This window comes from Apium graveolens, chromosome 11 (genome assembly GCF_009905375.1).
Source record: "Apium graveolens cultivar Ventura chromosome 11, ASM990537v1, whole genome shotgun sequence".
Classification (NCBI taxonomy): Eukaryota; Viridiplantae; Streptophyta; class Magnoliopsida; order Apiales; family Apiaceae; genus Apium; species Apium graveolens.
The window spans coordinates 205,788,455-205,807,277 of NC_133657.1; the positions used below are offsets into that span (position 1 = coordinate 205,788,455).

General features: G+C 33.6%; 2 protein-coding genes and 1 long non-coding RNA gene across 3 annotated transcripts; all 3 read right to left on the reverse strand.

The window, feature by feature from the left end:
- Positions 1 to 2,148: 2,148 nt before the first annotated feature.
- Positions 2,149 to 4,599, reverse strand: LOC141697723 (uncharacterized). The gene is made up of 4 exons (XR_012564834.1): positions 4,153 to 4,599; positions 3,962 to 4,058; positions 3,788 to 3,862; positions 2,149 to 2,392 (listed from the first exon to the last, which is right to left on the reverse strand). It is a non-coding gene; the product is annotated as an uncharacterized LOC141697723 (long non-coding RNA).
- A 3,639-nt stretch (positions 4,600 to 8,238) lies between these two features.
- LOC141697722 (ethylene-responsive transcription factor ERF035-like) lies at positions 8,239 to 9,333 on the reverse strand. Its single transcript, XM_074502229.1, has one exon. The coding sequence runs from the start codon at positions 9,257 to 9,259 to the stop codon at positions 8,504 to 8,506; it is 756 nt and encodes a 251-aa protein (XP_074358330.1). The 5' UTR covers positions 9,260 to 9,333; the 3' UTR covers positions 8,239 to 8,503.
- A 2,591-nt stretch (positions 9,334 to 11,924) lies between these two features.
- On the reverse strand, positions 11,925 to 17,730 carry LOC141697857 (peroxisomal acyl-coenzyme A oxidase 1). Its single transcript, XM_074502412.1, has 14 exons — positions 17,358 to 17,730; positions 16,707 to 16,815; positions 16,493 to 16,554; positions 16,027 to 16,236; positions 15,664 to 15,751; positions 15,388 to 15,550; positions 15,096 to 15,294; positions 14,714 to 14,911; positions 13,661 to 13,792; positions 13,413 to 13,533; positions 12,995 to 13,105; positions 12,838 to 12,907; positions 12,426 to 12,609; positions 11,925 to 12,342 (listed from the first exon to the last, which is right to left on the reverse strand). Exons 1-14 carry the CDS (start codon positions 17,493 to 17,495, stop codon positions 12,133 to 12,135), a joined length of 1,995 nt encoding a protein of 664 aa, XP_074358513.1. The 5' UTR covers positions 17,496 to 17,730; the 3' UTR covers positions 11,925 to 12,132.
- Between the last annotated feature and the right edge of the window lie 1,093 nt (positions 17,731 to 18,823).

Here is an 18,823-nt window from a genome sequence, read left to right on the forward strand (position 1 = left end):
ACAGACAACAAGATTAATTTTTTGCTGAAAATCAACTAAAATATTGTTTGATAAAATTAAAAAAATATTTTCACCTAAAAACTAAAGTTAAAAAAAGTATGCCCTCATATTTTTGAAAAGCTCTGTTTTTTTGTTAAAGAATATACGATCTTCTTCGGACTTTCATCTGTCACCTTAAAATTTTAGTGTGACTGATTAATTAACATGATATCAGAGCTCGGTTTAGACAGTGTTCTTGAGTTCAGATCCTCTCACCCCATTTATTTAATTTAAATATTTGTTATTCATATTGGTTATATTTGTTGTTGGCAGTCGTAACGAAAAATATAATACGATTGAGGGGGTGTTAAAGTGTATACGATCTTATTGGGATCTTCCACTGTCAGTTTTTATAGGAAGCAGTTGTTGATTTCATCAATAAACCTCACCAAAAATATATTTTTTTAATTTTTTGCATCAAAATATAAAAATATAAAAAACAAGAAACACTAACATTTTTTCTAAAAATACAACAATTTCTAATATTAATTCCAAACTTAGCCTAAATCTTAAATTCAATTCTCTTTAAATAAATACACTTGGTTTTCAAAACTACACATTTTAAATTTTTTGGAATGTTCAAGTGAGTCATCTAAAATATGAGGCCATAAAATGTTTTGACTTTTTTTTGACCAAAAGAAAATGTTTTAACTCACCAAAGAAACATGTTGAAATAGTAGAGGTCACCGAGACGCATAACAGGTTTCCTAATTACGAGGCCAGCAAGCTCTGCATGTGATGTGCTAGTTTGGTCCACACACTAACAAAAGAATTGAATTATGTAACGCCAATGGTCCTAGCGTCTGTACTTGCAACCATGCTTGGGGTTAAATATAATTCACTAGTTTTGGGTATGGCTAAAACCGTAGAACAATGGAGCACCATTGGATAGCTCTAGTGGTATGAAATTTATTCTTTGTCGTCCTAGGTCCTGATTTGACTCTGGCTCATCTGACAATTATTAAGAATAGATACTCATTTTTAAGGTTATAAGCCATATTAGTCAAAAAAAACCTTAGAACAATGCCTGCATGAAAATACGGAATGCATGAAATTTCTTCTACAAAAGTTAGTTGGCAACTAAAAGCTCGTATGTGAAATTTTAAAATAAATAAATTATAATTGAAAATAAATAAGTGAATTATAAATAATAACTTGGTGAATGTTTGTAAGTTATATATGTGCATGTTTAAATAATTTTACTCATAAGTCAAATTTGTTTACATAAATGAACTAAATTAAATAATTTTTAAATAAAATTATCTTAACTCTTATATTTAAAGTTAGATTAATATTTAAAAATATATATTTTAAAGCTGAAATTAATAAATAAACGAAATCAAAATAAGTTGATTAGTTGAGGAAAAGTAAATCGTTATTAACATTAAACTTATCAGTTTGTAACTTATAATATTCGTCGATAAGTTGTTTCGATCTTATAAGTCATCGTGAGCCCATACAAAGTGACATCTCTTCCTTTCAAAATGATATAAAAAAATTAGGGATACAAGACTGATAATTTATACAATTCTAGAAAAAAAACAAAAAAAATAAGGGATTTGTTTTTTTTTTGAGGTTGACGCAAGTGAAATAACACCAATAAACAATAACTAATAAAATTTTCTAGTCGTGTCAGTCTATTTCGTGTCACAAGTTGTCATATATAATGACGGATAGTGACGTCTATCTATATCGAATTAGGATCCAAGAATAGATTTGTAATTTGTTTTATTAATATAAATTAAAACAGCCCTTTTGTGCGTGCAGAGACATTGGTGTTCCAACTTCATTGGAGGATCGTTTAACGTACGAATGAATTTACTCCTCTTGTTTAAAACCGACAGTGGTGAGCTTGGTGTTGTTTATCCCATGTGTGTAAAAATGTAAACTTTGAAGTTTAAGTTTGATTCGGACCTTACTCCTTCCATCACGTTGACATGTACTCCCTCTGTCCCAGTGAATACTATATCATTCATCTGGGCACAGAGGACAAGGAGCTTATTAAAATAATCAATGAGCAAAGTTTAGCATTATTAAATTAGTAAACATGACAGATAATTAGCTTTAATGGGGAAGTTTTATGGGGGAAACTCATTATATTTACCGCCTAAACCAAAATCTGGAATTAAAATATTGCCTCCCAATGACTACAAAAAGACACCTGTTAGGCTATTACTACAAATAGAAACCGGAACTACAAATATAAATCTGAACTACTTTACACAGAGAAAAACTACTGACTCTATATACAACAGGTAATCTACAATAAAAATGGTTGATTTTATGCTGCCAGATTTAAATGAAGACCCATTTCCAGATTTAAATGAATCTCCAGCCACTGTTAGGGGTCCTCCTGCAAAAGAAAAAAGATTGACAAATTTAGAAAAGGATCAAATTGGTCGTATTATGATTTTAAATTACAGCAATAACAAGTTAAGGAATGGAATGATCAAGGATATTGCTTCTAAATATGAAGTCACCAGGGTAGTCATTTCAAAGATATGGAAATCAATTCTGCAATCCATCAAAAGTGGTGAGGAGCCTGATTTGCACAGAAAATACAAAGGCGGTAACAAGAAAAAAGTTTTTGACTTAGAAAAGGTAAGTTCAATTCCTTTACGCTTACGAACCAATATTCGGACCCTTACTTGTCATCTTAATGCACCTAAATCTACTGTCCATAGATATATTCAAAGAGGGGAAATTAAATCGCATTCGAATGCCTTGAAACTTTATTTAACATCTCAAAATATGGAAGTAAGGGTGATGTTTGTTTTGAAGCATATTGAAAGTTCAACACTCCATACAAACCCAACATATGTAGACATGTATTGTATGGTTCACATAGACGAGAAGTGGTTTTATATGACTAAAACATCACAAAAATTCTACCTATTGCCCAATGAACCGGAACCGCATAGAACTTGTAAATCCAAGAGATTTATAAAAAAGGTTATGTTTATGAGTGCGGTTGCGAGACCTAGGTATGACAAAGACGGGGTTTGTATATTTGATGGTAAACTAGGAATCTTTCCTTTCACTTTTGAGGAGCCGGCGGCTATAACAAGTAAGAATAGAGCAAGAGGTATCATACAAGTAAAACTCATAGATAGCATCACTAAACTTGTGATCAAACAATGTTTAATCGAAAAGATTATTCCGGATATTAAAGCTAAATGGCCATCCGACTTTAGTAAACATATCGTCATCCAACAAGATAATGGTAGACCCCATATAAGTGACAATGACGAAGATTTTATCAAGGTTGCACAAGATGGTGGATTTCACATTACATTAGCTAATCAACCACCTAATAGTCCGGATCTCAATATCAACGATTTGGGTTTTTTTAGAATAATACAAGGACTACAACATGAGAAGGCACCTACTACGGTTACTCAATTAGTTGTTGCCGTAAAGCAAGCATATGACGAAGTTAGTTCTACCACTTTAAATTACGTGTGGTTGTCACTTATGAATTGTATGACGGAGATACTAAAACATCATGGTAACAACAATTATAAGCTGCCACACATGGGAAAAAAAGACTTGAACGACTTGGACTACTGCCTACTCAAATCAGCGCTCCACTATACATAGTGGAAAGGGCATTAAACGAGACTAGCAGCAATGCAGCAGTTCATGGAAATCAGTGATCAGAAGTGGTGTTTATATATTTTGTTGTAATCTGTTTTGATTTCATATTCTGGTATGTAATGGAGCAGTATATGCTAGGAAACAGAATTACCTTTTGTAACTTATGCGGTAGTTCATATCCTGATGTCGATGCAGACTCAAATGTGCTGCTAAATTCCTTCTGTAGCTGCATGAGAGGAAATATTAACCTTTATTTGAACTTTTGAATTACTAAGGCTCGAGAAAATATAAAAAAAACAAGAAAAAATATCAAGTTTTGCATTACCAAATGACAAGCAGGAGAACAGAGAAAGTAAAAACACAGTTGAGGCTAATAGGCATGCTGAAATTCACAAGGTCTGAGTGAAATTCACAAGGTCAATCTAAAAATAAGATATATTTTGAATAATCAGAGATTATGCCATATACTATTAAATTTACCACAAAATCGCAAAATCAATAAGTGATTATGCATACCAGTCTTCACTTGTAAAATCGGGGAAGAAAAATTGACAGCAGACCATTAGGGTCATCAAACTTCAGTTTCTTTGCTTTGGGATTGTTTAACTTGTCATCGGAAGTACGTTTCTTCATCTTCTCTGGGGCATCTTTAACATCTTTAACAGAATACTGTATGATTTTAGATTCAGGGGTATCTGCAACAACTTCAGCAATATGGGGTAGAGATGGTGAAGATACAGCTTCAGAATCAGGATTAAAGGTTGGGACTGAATCATTAATTAATTGAGATTTCGGGGAATCTTCACCAACTACAGTCGGGACAGAAGATGATGACGGAGAGACGGTTTCGGAGTCTGAGTTAAAGGAAGGGGCTGAATCATGTATTAATTGAGATTCCTTTATGTACAAGGAAAAAAGAGAGATCGAAGATTTTTAGGGTTCTTCATCAATGGATGGGGAAGAGATAGGGACGCACAAAATAAGAAGGAAAGAGGAAAAGGGTGAGGGTGAGTAGGTTGGTTAACTTAATCAGGAGATTAATTAATTAGGAATTGTGGTTTATAAGTTAATGGTGATTGATGTGATTTGTATAAAATAACATAATATAATCTTATATGTTTTTATATTATTATAAACTTACTATTTTAGGTTGTGTATAGAAATGAGAGAGACATCCCAAAATAGAAATTGTATAGAAATCAACGGGACAGAGAGAGTATACGTTTGTTTTAGATACCGAGATTAAGAAAAAGTGAAAGATTGTAATTAAAAATAAAAAAATGGATAAAGTGATGTGACTAATTAATATTTAATGTATAAAATTAATGTAGTTAAAAAAAGTAGTGGATGTAAATGAGTGCAGTTAATTTTTATATTATAAAAATGTTACTATTTTTGGTAAATTTTGAATGTATAAAATTGAATGGACATCGTAAAAGAGAAAAATGTATAGAAATGAATGAGACAAATGGTGGTGATCGTAGGAGGCTTTGTCATATATTGAGAACCTATAACCGAAATTCAATAATTTGTTTCGATTGTTTGCTCAGGACATAGAGGCAAGATCAGATATAATGATGTGCGAAAGTATACAAAAAACTAAAAACTTGATTTTTTTTGTTTTGCATTGTTGGATTATAATTTATAGTGTATATAAGATAAGAAATCATTTGATAACTTTCTTGTATATAGTATAATTTTAATTTATCGTATTATATTTACAGTGTATGTATTTATTTTATTAAATAATATATATATGTGTATATGTATAATTATTTACAATTATAAATACATTATATATAAAATAGTTTAAATACATACTTTTAAAAATTTATGGAGAAAACATTTGAATAACTTTAAGTTTTAATTTAGTATCAAACATTTTTTTATTTGAATCAATTTAGTATCAAACTTTTTTTTTTCTAATTCGAATTTAGGGCTGAGCATTCGGTCGATTCAGTCCAAAGTCGTACCAAACTAAATAGAACAAAAAATTGAATTAACATTTTTTTCTTGGACCGGATCGTACCGAAATAATTCGGTCCATAATATAGTTTCGGTCCAAAATAGTATAAAAAAATGTAACACATACATATCTTGACAACCTAAATTACACATTACTGGTGTATTTTTATTAGCGAGATTCATATAAATTTATCTCACTCATACAAAAATATGAGTGATTAATTATACGAATCCACTGATTAATATTCATTTGTTTGGAAAAGCATCACATCAGTATTAATATTCATTGTACAAATCCCGTGATTAATTATACGAATAAATAGATCATGTTTTGTAAGGCCGGACGGATTACTCAGCTTTGTTTGCCAGTTGTTACAGAGTACATTTGTGTGTGCAGTGGCTGCCAAATTGTTGTTCAAGGTCAGATCAGATCAGATCGTACATCCTATATTTAATCAGTGGGTCTCAATTGTACTCAATACTTGCACAAGAATGTGTAACTCATGACAATACTCACGACACGAAAACACGACACTTGAAAAATGAATCCGTCTCGTCTTGTTATATACAAAATTGAGACAATAATAATGAGTCCTATCTAAGTGTTTAAATCTTATATTAATCTTTTTTTATAAATACTTTTAGCATTGTATAAATAAATGAGATATGTTTGAAAACGGATTAAATATCAAGTAGGTGAGTGACTGTGTCCAAAAGACTCAAGTAGGTCACTCATTATAAATTTGACTCAAAATGATTATCAATTAACTTAATTTGATGATTCCGGTAAAGTCAAAAATTGAAATTACCCGAAATTGAAAAATGTTAATATAGGATGATACAGTTCGTTTTGGATTTCAGTATTGTTATTATAGCTTTCTATTTGGCTAACGGAATTATGATGTAATGTGGCTTTGATTCACCTTATAATTTGAGTTATTTATGAGATTTTGAAGATTAAAAATAAAATTTTATCACGCATCCGTGAGTCAAATAACAAATTTTAATAATTATATTGAAGCCCAAAAGAAGCCATACCCTCCCGTGTTAATATTTTTTGATTTCAGATAATTTCAGTTTTCGACTTTAACGGAATGATCAAGTCAAGTTAATTGATGAATATTTTGAATCAAATTTACGAATAATGACTTACTTAGTTACTTAAGCTTTTTTGGACGCAATCGATAACATACTTATATTTAACCTTTTAACAACGCATTAGTACTCCAGTGATTTTTAGCCCTTACTGAATCTCAGTCTGACTCCACCACTACTCCGTTGATGATCAACATGTTTAAGAGAATAATTAAGTATCTAACTACCAGCTATATCCATAATTAGTTGATGGACCGCTACAAATAATTGTACTTGCATATATAATTGACCATTCTAATCACCTTTCTTTTTTGCTCCATTGACCATACTAATCAGTTTTAAGCTTAATTAATTAAATTGGAATCATTAGGTAAGCTGTAAGCCTCACTAGTGAAGTAACCTTAGCTTCTTAATCATTAGTGGATGATATGGGGAACACCTTTCCTTACTCTCTTTATAGTACAACTTCAATATACGTAAAGAGTTCGGGTCTCTGACAGATGATTGACGTAATTGTCTGTAATAACCTTTAAACACTACTCCCTCCATCCCTCCTAATTGTTATCGTTTCTGAGAGAGTGTCCGACACGCATTTTAAGATGAATAAAAAATATAGTTTTATAACTTTTTTAAAAAAAATATTTTTGTGAATAAAAGTTTAAACATTCTATTTTTATTCTGAAAAAGAATATTTAAAAAAAATATAAAACTATATTTTATATTAATCTTAAAATGCGTGCAGGACAAATACTCAAAAATAATAACAATTGGCCGGGACTGAGGGAATAACTTTTTTATAATTCAAGGGGATCACATCATTTATCTTCATCCTTTCGAGAGATTTTACATATACGTGAAAAATTTATAACGGATGGATGATTATTAACAATGACTTGACACGGAACAAGTTCAATATGTAAATGTAATGTTGTGTCCACTTTTTTGATGGATACATAAAGTTCGAAGGTACTACATTGAGCACCAAGATAGTACATTATTTTGTCTGTCCCGAATAGTGAGTATTACAGAAGATGATGAAATGCAATTTCAGATATTAACAAGCCATAAAAATTAAGGATTATAAATGTAACAGAGACGAATGTCTTAAATCTTTAAGGTACTAGGTTTGTTAATTAAGGTAGTTCATGGGCGGGGCAACTAATGTTGTAAAAATTGGTAATCGTGATTAATTGACGAGCTGACCTTGTAGCTATTAATTGGGGAAGGGTTATGTTCTCTGGCATCCGGGGGCTAGTTAAGTTTTAAATAGCAGAGACGTCGGATTTATATTTCAACGGCTCAGATTAAAGATTCTTTTTCTTTCCGTTATAAATATTTGCGAAAAAGAAAAAGTCTTTTCGGGGGGATATTTATAGCGGAAAGGAAAAAGTCATTTGCGGGGATATGTGCCAATTATATGCTCAGTTATTAGCTGCAACTCTTAATGAACTAATCAACAGTACACAGACAGAATATAGAATAAGCAATCTGATTAGTGAAGTAATAAGATTCTAATCCCCCTCAGTTTGGATTAGTTTCTCGCAGAATCTCTGACAATAACATTGTGCGGTCTTGCTCTTATTTTTTTTACGAAAGAGGTTGTTTTCAAGTGTTTGAATCCGTAATTGACTGGATAACACGTAGACACTTGACTATTGCGTCAAAGAACTAACTTATTCCTTCATTTACATATACAGTACATCATGAATTGTCTACTGTAATTGAGACAAGCTGGATGCGAATAAGAGAAAAAAAAATTAAAACAAGCATATGGACTTGCTGAGATTTTACATAGAAACACTAGATTTTACCATAACAATGGTTCATCAAGCCAAAGCTCACTGTCAACCGTCTCGGCTAGAGCCAGGTTCCATGGAAATTCATAGCTCGAGTGCCCGAATTTATGACCTAAATTGAGCTGGTAGAGATGTGGCAAGTCAAGAAAAAGGTCCTCAGTGCCAGTTGGTGCATTTGATGAAGACTCTCTAAAGGACTCACTTGTCGTAGGCCTCGCCTCAGCTCGGCTCAGCTCGGCTTCATGGCTTGTAGGATTATCGTCCATGGCTGCTGCTTTAGCTGCAGCTGCTTGAATATCTTTCGGGGACTTGGAGGCTGGTTCAGGCAATTTATGAGCCAAATCAGGAAAATTAAGGCAAGCTGAGTGACCTTTTATGGCAATTGCAGCAACATCATGAGCCCTAGCAGCCATTTCAGGTGTTGCAAATGTTCCTAACCAAATTCTTGATTTTTTCCTCGGTTCACGAATTTCAGACACCCATTTTCCCCAGCTCCGGATTCGTACACCGCGATAAATAGGGTGCTTTCCATCTGCAGCACTACTGCTGCATTTTTCAGACTTTTTAGTCATGTTGGCAGTTTCAACTGATTTTTTTGTCGATTTTCGTGTCGCGGCGACGGGTTTTAATGAAGAAGAGGAGGTGCTGGTGGGAGAGGAGGGTGTGCATTTGGTGTGGCTGTGTGAGGTAGAAGTGGAGATTTGTTGTTTCATGGTAGAAGGAGCATGCAGGGGGATATAGCTAGGCTTAAGGAAGCTAAGGTTCATATGAATTTAACATGAAATGGAATAAAGTCAATATAAAAGAATTATATGGGGCCAAAGCATAAAGAAGCACATTCGAGAAGGCAAATTTTGTTACCCACATCATTTACTCCATGTCGAACCTTTTATTTATGCAAGTTATTTGCAAAATTATATTATTTTTAAATTATTTTTTCTGTAAAATTACGATTTTCTACAAACTCGATTCAACTAGATCCAATTTTCGACGAGTTTCTGTAATTTCATGAAATTAAGATAATTCAATTCAATTAGTTGTATATTTGATCAATTTTGGTTGCACTGTATTTTTACAAAAAAAAAATTAAATATAGTAAAATCACAAAAAAAATTAAAAAATATATATATTTAATAATTTCTCAATTATTATTATCATATTATTATTCGAAAAATTACCAATTATTCACGTCCTTTTGGGAATACTTGTAACAAAAAATTTGGGTCTGCTGCAATTTTTTATTTGGTATACTATACATGTTGAGTTGTCCTACATCATTTGTGACATTGATTGCTAGTATATAAGTAGGCAGATAACTCCGATTAAAATGAGGCTTTTTCAGAGTGATCCAAAAAAAATCTGTGCGGTCTCGACCCAAAATATACAATATCATAATATTATGGAGTTAGACCTACTTAGCAAACCTAACAAGTGGTATTAGAACGAGGTTATAAACGGTCAATAAGAATCTCAGATGGGTTTCAGAAGTAATCTAGAAAGTAGTTGATGGGCTCAACAAAAAGGCAGACGAACCTTTCAGTATGGACCTAGGTATAGCCAGATAGTGAGATGGATCCGGTATAGGGGAGTCAGATCACACATTCAAGTGGCAGATTCAACAGGTGTCGGATCCGATATGTGAAGAAGGAGATTATTAGGAATTGTCTTATATCATTTATGGGAGGAGTAAATTGGTAATATATAAGCAGTCATATAACTCTAATTATAATAAAATCTTTTCGAAATAACTTAAAAATAAATCGGTACATGATTGGCCTAAAACGGCAATATTGTGGAGTTAAAACTGTATAGCAAGCACAGCAAGACATGTCTTTGTACCTGTTGGTGTGATGTTTTGAAATTCTTGAAAGACACTGACCCTACAATTAGTCTATATAAATCAAAAGATTTTCATAATTTAATATTTTGGATTTCTATAATTTATTTCATGCTCATAATAAAAATGACTCTCATCCAATTCCACTACAAAAATAAATTTAAGGGTCCCATATATCGGTCATTGTTGTTATTTTCTGGAAAAATTATTTGGCATCTTTTACTTGTCTACCTTTCAACATAATCAAATTTAACAAATAAAAAATAATAATTTTGAAAAAAACAAACTAGAGACTGTCACATTTAGGGGTGTGCAACGGTCGGTTTGATCGGTTTTTTACGATCAAACCGGACCGGACCATATATAACGGTTTTACAGAATATCAAATCGGACCGAACTGTTTGAAATTTCGGATCAGATCAGACCAGACCGCGAGTTAATGGTCCGGTCCGGTCGGTAACGGTTTGAAACCTAACTAAATACATAATTATAATTTTTTTTTTTAAAATTTAGAATACAAATATTACATGTAAAATACAAATTTGAAGATATTAATTAGAAAATATATATAAAGTATAAAATAAACTTAAGTAATTAATATATATATATATATATAAATGGTATATAATTATAATAAATATATTAATATATATTGAAACGGTCCGGTTCGACCTTAACGGTCCGGTTTGGAGATGAAACCAGGTCGAACCGTAAAATAACGGTTTTTATTTACACCAAACCTAGACCAAGTCGAACTGCCGAAAAAACAGTAAAAAGCGGTTTGGTCCGGTCCGGTTCGGTTCGGTCGGTTTGACTTTTTTTTTCTCACCCCTAGTCACATTTGTGTGCTAACTAACCCAGATTCTACACTAATTAATCTAAACAAGATACAATAAACCAATTTACTTCTAGAAGTAAACATAATAATCCATTTTTAGCCGCCCTGAATGTGTGCATAATTGGATTGGTTAGCACATATCATACTCTTAATTAAGTGATGAATATAATGCCAGAAGTTGTTATAAAGCTAATTACCTAATTAGTGCAGAATCATTCTCTAATTACATTTTTTAAGTGTGTTTCTCGTACGGCATGTCAGTTTATTAATGTAATGTTTGTGCATTATTGACACGGTCGGTCCTTAAAGATAAGGGTTAGTCTTAGTTTAGAAATTTTATTTTATTGTATTTATTTTTTATTTTTATCATAGGTAATCCGCAGCCGCTACCCTTCGGGTGCGTACGGGATAAATCCCCGGATTCACGTAATAGCCTGTAAATCACGTGGACCAAGATACAACATCCTCAGGATATATAATCATAAATTCTCCTACCGTGAATTTTATACGAGCATATAAGGTTAGGGTGTATAGTTGTCCTTAATTATATAATGTAATAGATAAATTCTCTTTCGATTTTTTTGTAATTTAATATCGATCTTTATTTATCGTCTTAAACTTTTTTGTTTAACCAGATGTCGATTTACCATCTTAAATTTTTATAAATGACCGCTTTATTTATGTAACTTATTTCCGAAAATTATATTACCGGTCACATATATTTTACGAGTATATAAGAAAATTTTTAAACGACGAATATGAAAAACTTGTGAATTATACTACTTGTACCGTAAATTCGGACCGGGTTTGGGTTTAAGGTTTGGTATACGAAAACACGAAAGTATACGGAACGTTTATACATGACACGGAACGTTGCCGGTCTACTTGTACAACATTGAGTATCATAAATATTTCGAGAACTCTAGTATTTCTGTTCCTCGAAAAGGTTAGTTTTTGGTATAATTTCAAAGCCTGGACAGGTGTAAGTTGTCCTGGAGCAAAGGCCTGATGTACTCAACATAACCATCAGGCACAACAGAGTCATTCAATGGATCCTTCCATGCTGCCTCATAAAGCTTGGGATACACATTTCCGTCGTAACGTCCGAGAACTGAACCAAGGTAGTGGTCTGTGTAGTTGAATGAGTCGACGAGTGCTACTGCATTTGGTCGGACCTGATGATAATCCATGGATGTTAAGAGCTCTGACATCCTAAAAATCGATTAAACGGAGACAACAAGGAATAAAATGTAGCAACCTGGGAATACAAATTTCTAAGTTGAGCAGTTGCAAGTGAAGCCTGTTCAGCTGTGATACTTCTAGTCGCGAGAAATTCTCCCTGATGCTTGTGAAGAAGAGAGAGTGCATAGATGTTGTACAGAAGTTCAAGTTGCCGTTTAACTCCCTTTCCATGAATCTCTTGTTTCAGTTTATCAATGAACCTGCAGAAAGAGAGCAAAAGTAATAGTTTAAGATCTCTGAGATAATTTTTAGCAGCAAATGTAAAGATGAATGAAGATAACACAGATAAGGAATCACCTATGAGTTCCCTATAATATCATAATAATATTGTTAGTCATCAGCTACATGCATAGATCTTTAGGGTATGTCAAAGAAGATGATCTTTAGAAAATTGCTTTCAAAGAAAATAGTAAGTTGATGAAGCTTACTTGGAAACTACAATTAACTGGCAGTGAGCAACTGCTACATCGGCTAAATCTGCTGACAGTTCCGCAAAGCCTGAAATTAAATGAGTTCTTCTGATAATATTTGGAAAATCAGTGACTAAAAACAATTTAAGCACTAATTTCATCAAAATTATAACACCTTCTTCTGGATTTGGAAAATTGCTTAAACTCTGAGCAGAGAAAACGGCCATTCTGAAGGCCCTAGCCTCGAATGCCTCCAGTATTGCACTGGGATTCAACCAATCTTCAGCTGCATATATTCAAGAGCAATACATTAGATGTGCTATTTTTATGAACTGCAGAACTTCATCAATGCAATCTTGTATGGGTTCATTCATCATTGTGCTGACTAGTGACTCCCATGTTAATGTTATGAGTCTTAATGTCAGGGATACAGTATGACATGTGTTCCTTGTGAAGCATGCAATGCAGACCCTAACATTCATAATTCATATGCTACCATTCATCAGAACAAAATTTTACTACCCTTTCAGTTTCCAGTGCACGGATGGGTAGAGACTAGAGCATCAGACTGCACTTAAAAATGGATAATCTACCTTTTTTAACCTCACAACGACATTGCATCAAATGTTTAGCTCTTCCTAAATAGGCAGTTGTCCCCACCGGATGTATTCCAGATCCCAACTGAGAGACGGTCTTCACAAGATGCCTTGCAACCTACAGAAGGAGGTTCTTCAGTATAAGCAATATTTCTAACATCAGGGTTACAGACAGTATTTACACTCAAACTGAATCCTATTGTTTCACCTACAACTAAATCAATGGATTATTTTATGTTGGGTACCTGTAAAAGCAGCACAACGTTGTCTCCTTCATATGTACAGGCAGGTATATATACTGCAAACAGCTCAGGAAGGCCACTGCTACATAGGTAGCCATGTCCCCCACATAATTTCCGACATTCTTCAATAGCATCCTGGAAAAAATTTGATAATTACAGTATATCAGACAGATTAACTATAAAATGGAACTGTTTACTGAGATTCATTTAGATGTTTGCCATAAGAATCTTTAATTTTCTAAAAAATATCAAGTATATATCTGTAAGCTATTTTAAAGTATAATTTTATTAGTTAAGCAAAAAATGAAGCCCAGAATTCTGTATATTCCCTGCATTCTAAATTTGGTGACTGAAACAAGACAGTCGTGTACTTCAAAAAGATTAAACTAACATAGACGAGGGGATATGAACTTCATTCTACAGTTTCAATCGGAGAGTTTTCTTTCTTACTGTTATATACATAAAGCCAAGAATCAAAATGGAATTTCTATATTCACGAAGCTGCATTTGAAGTATACAATTAGTACGTTTTCTGCCCAATACATAAACTTAGAGTGGACTAAATTAGTGGCGAGAGGCAAGAGCCATAGAAAATATAAGGTACTGACTTTAGAAAGAGAAGCTTGTTAACACATTTGCCAAGAATTACTTCGAACTGAACTAAAATTTAACAAGTAAATAGTGGCGAGAGACAAGAGCCATAGAAAAGATAAGGCACTGACTTTAGAAACAGAAGCTTATTAACACACTTGCCAAGAATTACTTCGAACTGAACTAAAATTTAACAAGTAAAGAGTGGCGAGAGACAAGAGCCATAAAAAAGATAAGGCACTGACTTTAGAAACAGAAACTTATTAACACACTTGCCAAGAATTACTTAGAACTGAACTAAAATTGAACAAGTAAAGAGTTGGTTCCAATAAAATCTATCAAATTGTATTTGATATTTAGCAAACCATCCTAGTTACACGTCACCAGACTCACCACACACGATTGGACAATAAAAGAATAGTTTGATATGAAAGATGGCAGTAGAATCGGGAAATGGTGACTTACAGCAGTGGCGGATGTGGTCAAAGACTTGAGTCCTGCAGTACATGCATGAGCCTCCTGCAATGTTGAGAAGTCATTGACTTTCAATCTGTCTGTCACATCGCCATACAACCATTGTAACCATTCAGCAACGAATCTGAAGGCATAAGCAGAAGCCAGCAATGGAAAAAGCCTATTTTGCTGAGTTTTGTAATCAATCACCTGATAAAGGAAGAATGGAAAAGCATTATAGGCTAAAATGATAACGAAACCATCTCAAGGAATGAAACATAAGCCTATTAATCATCAACGACAACAGGAAAGTAAATGAGTAATTAACACCATCAATGCACACTTTCAAAAGCTAGTATTCACTTTACAACTTAATTTAGGGTGTTCAATTTACCTGAGTCTCTGGTCCACCATTCTGCGAACCAAATTGTCTACGGACACAACTATACCTTGTAGCAATAGTAACTGCCCTGGATAAAGCATTTGAAGCATCCTTTACAATTTTTTGTCGGACATATACCATAGTCCCATAAATTAGCTGGCGTGGAACATCAGAGTATGTACACTTTCCTTCTTTCGAAACCTGCAAGACTCTGAGGAGTTCAAATAACATCAGAATAAATATTATATTTTTGTGTGTGTCTGTACGACAATAGTGGAAAATTAAAGAACTGGGATTGACATACCGCATTAACATTTGATTTCTAGGTATACGCACATGATTAAACCTTAACACACCATTGTCCATTGTGTTGTAAGCTCCATTTCCAAATTTTGTACCAACATCACCAACAGTTATGCCCGGAAGAGGCAAGTGATCCTCCAAGCTCCGAAGTTGGACAATAAAACCTTCACCACACATATGCATACAAATTCATACTAGAATTGCTAGGTTATCATTCAAAAACTATATTTCTAGTATTTAACTGAAAATGATGGGAAAAAGTTGTTTTTGCTATTACCATGTACTCCATGGTCTTGACCTTCAGTCAAAAGACGAGCATAAACAACAGCATGTGTTGATACCTTACCCAAACCTCCCGGCCACCACTATTAAGATTTAGTGAACAAAAGATAATAAGTGAATGTTTAAGAAAATATATCAAAAATAACCTGAAAGTTAACCAAGCTAGATTCTAGATACTTAGCAAGATCAATTCTTTTTTCATAACAAAAATAAGATAAATATGTAGGAGTAGCAATGACAGAACATGAGAGGCACTCTGCAGGTTTTGCAACCAGTGCGGTAAGTAACTGACTCAATTATTTATCTGTGAAGTGTTCAAGAAAGTATTATATGCGATCTCATAAATTATCTAACTCACTTTGCTTGATGTAAGTGTTGGACTATGAAGTACAAACTCGTCTGTTTTGGAATCAAATGTGGCAGTGGTTTCAAGGCCTTGTACATTGGATCCATGACCAAGCTCAGTTTGTGCGTAGCAGCCAATAATTTGCATTGTCTGGGCAAGCGGCAACCATTTTTCTTGTTGTTCATCAGTACCTTGTCCTTTTATAGCAGGAACAAACATTCCCTGGCCGGAAAGAATAGGAATGATAAAAAAACAGCAGTTATAAGCCATCACGACTTAATAAGACACGATACCTAATCAGTTCTTTCTTTAAGGCATTGATACAAACATTACGTATTCACAATTCCAGAGGACAGATAACTGGCTTATTAAGAATGTGCATCGTAAGTGAAGAAAGTGACCTTTTTCACACAAATCAATGGTACGACAACATAGGTAGACAATATTTACGAAAGCAAATACAAAGAGCAGGATATACCCAGTGAAGATCAGTATAAGTAGGCTCATCCACGAAAAACCTTAGCTCAGTTGCCTCTTCATCTGCAATATCACCATCATAATTATGTAAGAAACAAAACCGAAACTGAAAATATGTAATAGCTTTCCTCTTCTTGGATTTATTATGTATGAATAACTACTTCTTTGCCTTGCTACATACAAATTAACTAGAGAAAACTTGATTGAATACCTACAGGTTAGATTAAGTTCATTCATTCTCTTGAACGCATGAGCTGATTTTTTAAGGGAGCTCGTAAACAAGTCCTTTCGACTGAGCATAGTCCTTTCATCCTTTCGAAAAACCTAAATCCATGACAGAGATATCAATTATCATTCAAGACGTAATCAGGTTAGAGCTATGAAACAGAAGTCAGCATAATCATAACAGATAGTTTTCCTGTTCTAAATTTCTTTCGAAAACTAATTTAATTAGCCCAAGACATAATCGTACATTTAGGGGGTGTATTCAATTCAGATTTCAGAGGATTTATAACAATCCATTGATTTTGAATGATTGTTGCTGATTTTGGCTGATTTTAATTGTAAGCGGATTTTAGCAGAGTTGTTGAATATAAATCTCGTAGAGTCCAAGACGTAATCGTACATTAAGTTATGATCCAAGCTTGACATCTTGAAGCAGATGATAACAATAGTACACCAGACCTAACATTCTCCATCAACACTACAATTCACAGTTGAAGAATTCATACGCATTAAATAAAATAATACGTTTTTTCGGTAATTCAAAAATTGATCAAATAAATTCAACTTGTGACATTTTTCAAACAATAAGAACAACACATAAGACTTCCACATAAGACTTTAGGAAGGAGAATGAAGGTTACTGGATCAGCAGCAACAAGCTTAGACATGCGATCAACGACATCAAAAACGTGCTTAGAACCAGCCCAGACAATCTTCATCGAATCAACATCGAACTCGGCTTTTCTCCTCTCATCAGCTAAGTAATCTACTCCTTCCATTATCTACTTCTTCAAACTCAGAAAAGCCTCAAATACAACAAGGATTATATAAATTCCTCGAATAAACCGAGAAAAAAAAGATGCCAGTACAAAATCAATATACTTATATAAAAGAGAAAACGATAACTAATAGGTGGTCGAATTAAACATAATTGTTTATTTTGAACAGTTAAGTTAAATCTCGATAAATGAATACTCGAAGATTGACGAATGCACTTTTTATTTGTATCCATAGCAGCCAACAATAATAGCCTGTCTGGCGGGCTAACTGACCTTTTAAAAACAAACAAATCTACTTGATTACAGTTGGTCAGTCAAATAAGTACTGCTTGTTTTAGGACTAACTAACGTAGACAACTTTTGACCGTTAATATGCAATAATTGAAAAATATATACCTCCTCCGATTTTAAATAGCGGTTGATTTTTTAAACATACTTGAATTTGACCGGATAGTTATAAATATTATTTTAAATTTTGTCAAAAACAAAATGTTGTAATAAAAAGAATTTTAAATATTTGATCAAAACATTTTGAAATACGTATAAAACGTGAGGCGAACGGTATAAAGTACTGATACGACGAAGGTAAAGTACAGTTTACATATGAAATGACATAACAAAGTTACAAAAAACAAAATAAACTCAGCACTGCCTCTTCCCTAGCTCAAAAACCTCACTAGACCTGCAAAAACAATGCAGATTCCTAGCACCACCTTGCTCATGTCACTAGAGCTACCAACAGCACCATTCGACGAGCCTTTAGGTGGCGGTGGTGGGGGACGCGATTCTTCGACTGTGATTTTAAGTTTCATGCCATTACGACAGTGATCAGATACTGGACATATGAAATGCAGTACATCACCCATGGCACTCAGTGGAATAGTGGTGTTGCCTCCTTTATATATCATAAATGGAATATTTTTTTTCTTTTGCACCGCTACCCTTCGGGTGCGCACCGGGTAAATTCTACGGGCTCACGCATTAGGCTGCAAACCACGTGAACCAAGGTAAACCGCATTAAACGACAAACTTCAGTCACATTTGGGAGGATCCGTATTTGAATGCTGATCGCGATTAATATGAACAATTTAGTACAAGTTTTGCTTGCAGAAAACAAAAATAGAATGAAATTGTTTTAATATCAAATTATGAAGTGTCATACTTACTGAGAGTGTCACCTACTGAGAATCTTTTTCCGGAAGCCCATTTTTTTGTAATCCACTCCTGTGTTCCAACCAGCGCTGTCTCCAACAATGTAATCGACAGAATAATCAGTGTCCGCGTACACTGCAGGAACTGCTAGCAGGGTAACTATTAGACAAACAGCT

Bases quoted from the DNA above. Each gene is read 5' to 3' on its own strand.
- LOC141697722 (XM_074502229.1), bottom strand. From the start codon at position 9,259: ATGAACCTTAGCTTCCTTAAGCCTAGCTATATCCCCCTGCATGCTCCT.
- LOC141697857 (XM_074502412.1), bottom strand. From the start codon at position 17,495: ATGGAAGGAGTAGATTACTTAGCTGATGAGAGGAGAAAAGCCGAGTTC. The intron at 16,816-17,357 runs GTAACCTTCATT...TCATGGATTTAG, and splicing joins AGCTTGTTGCTGCTGATCCA to GTTTTTCGAAAGGATGAAAG. The intron at 15,295-15,387 runs GTATGTCAATCC...TGAACTCCTCAG, and splicing joins AGAAATCAAATGTTAATGCG to AGTCTTGCAGGTTTCGAAAG.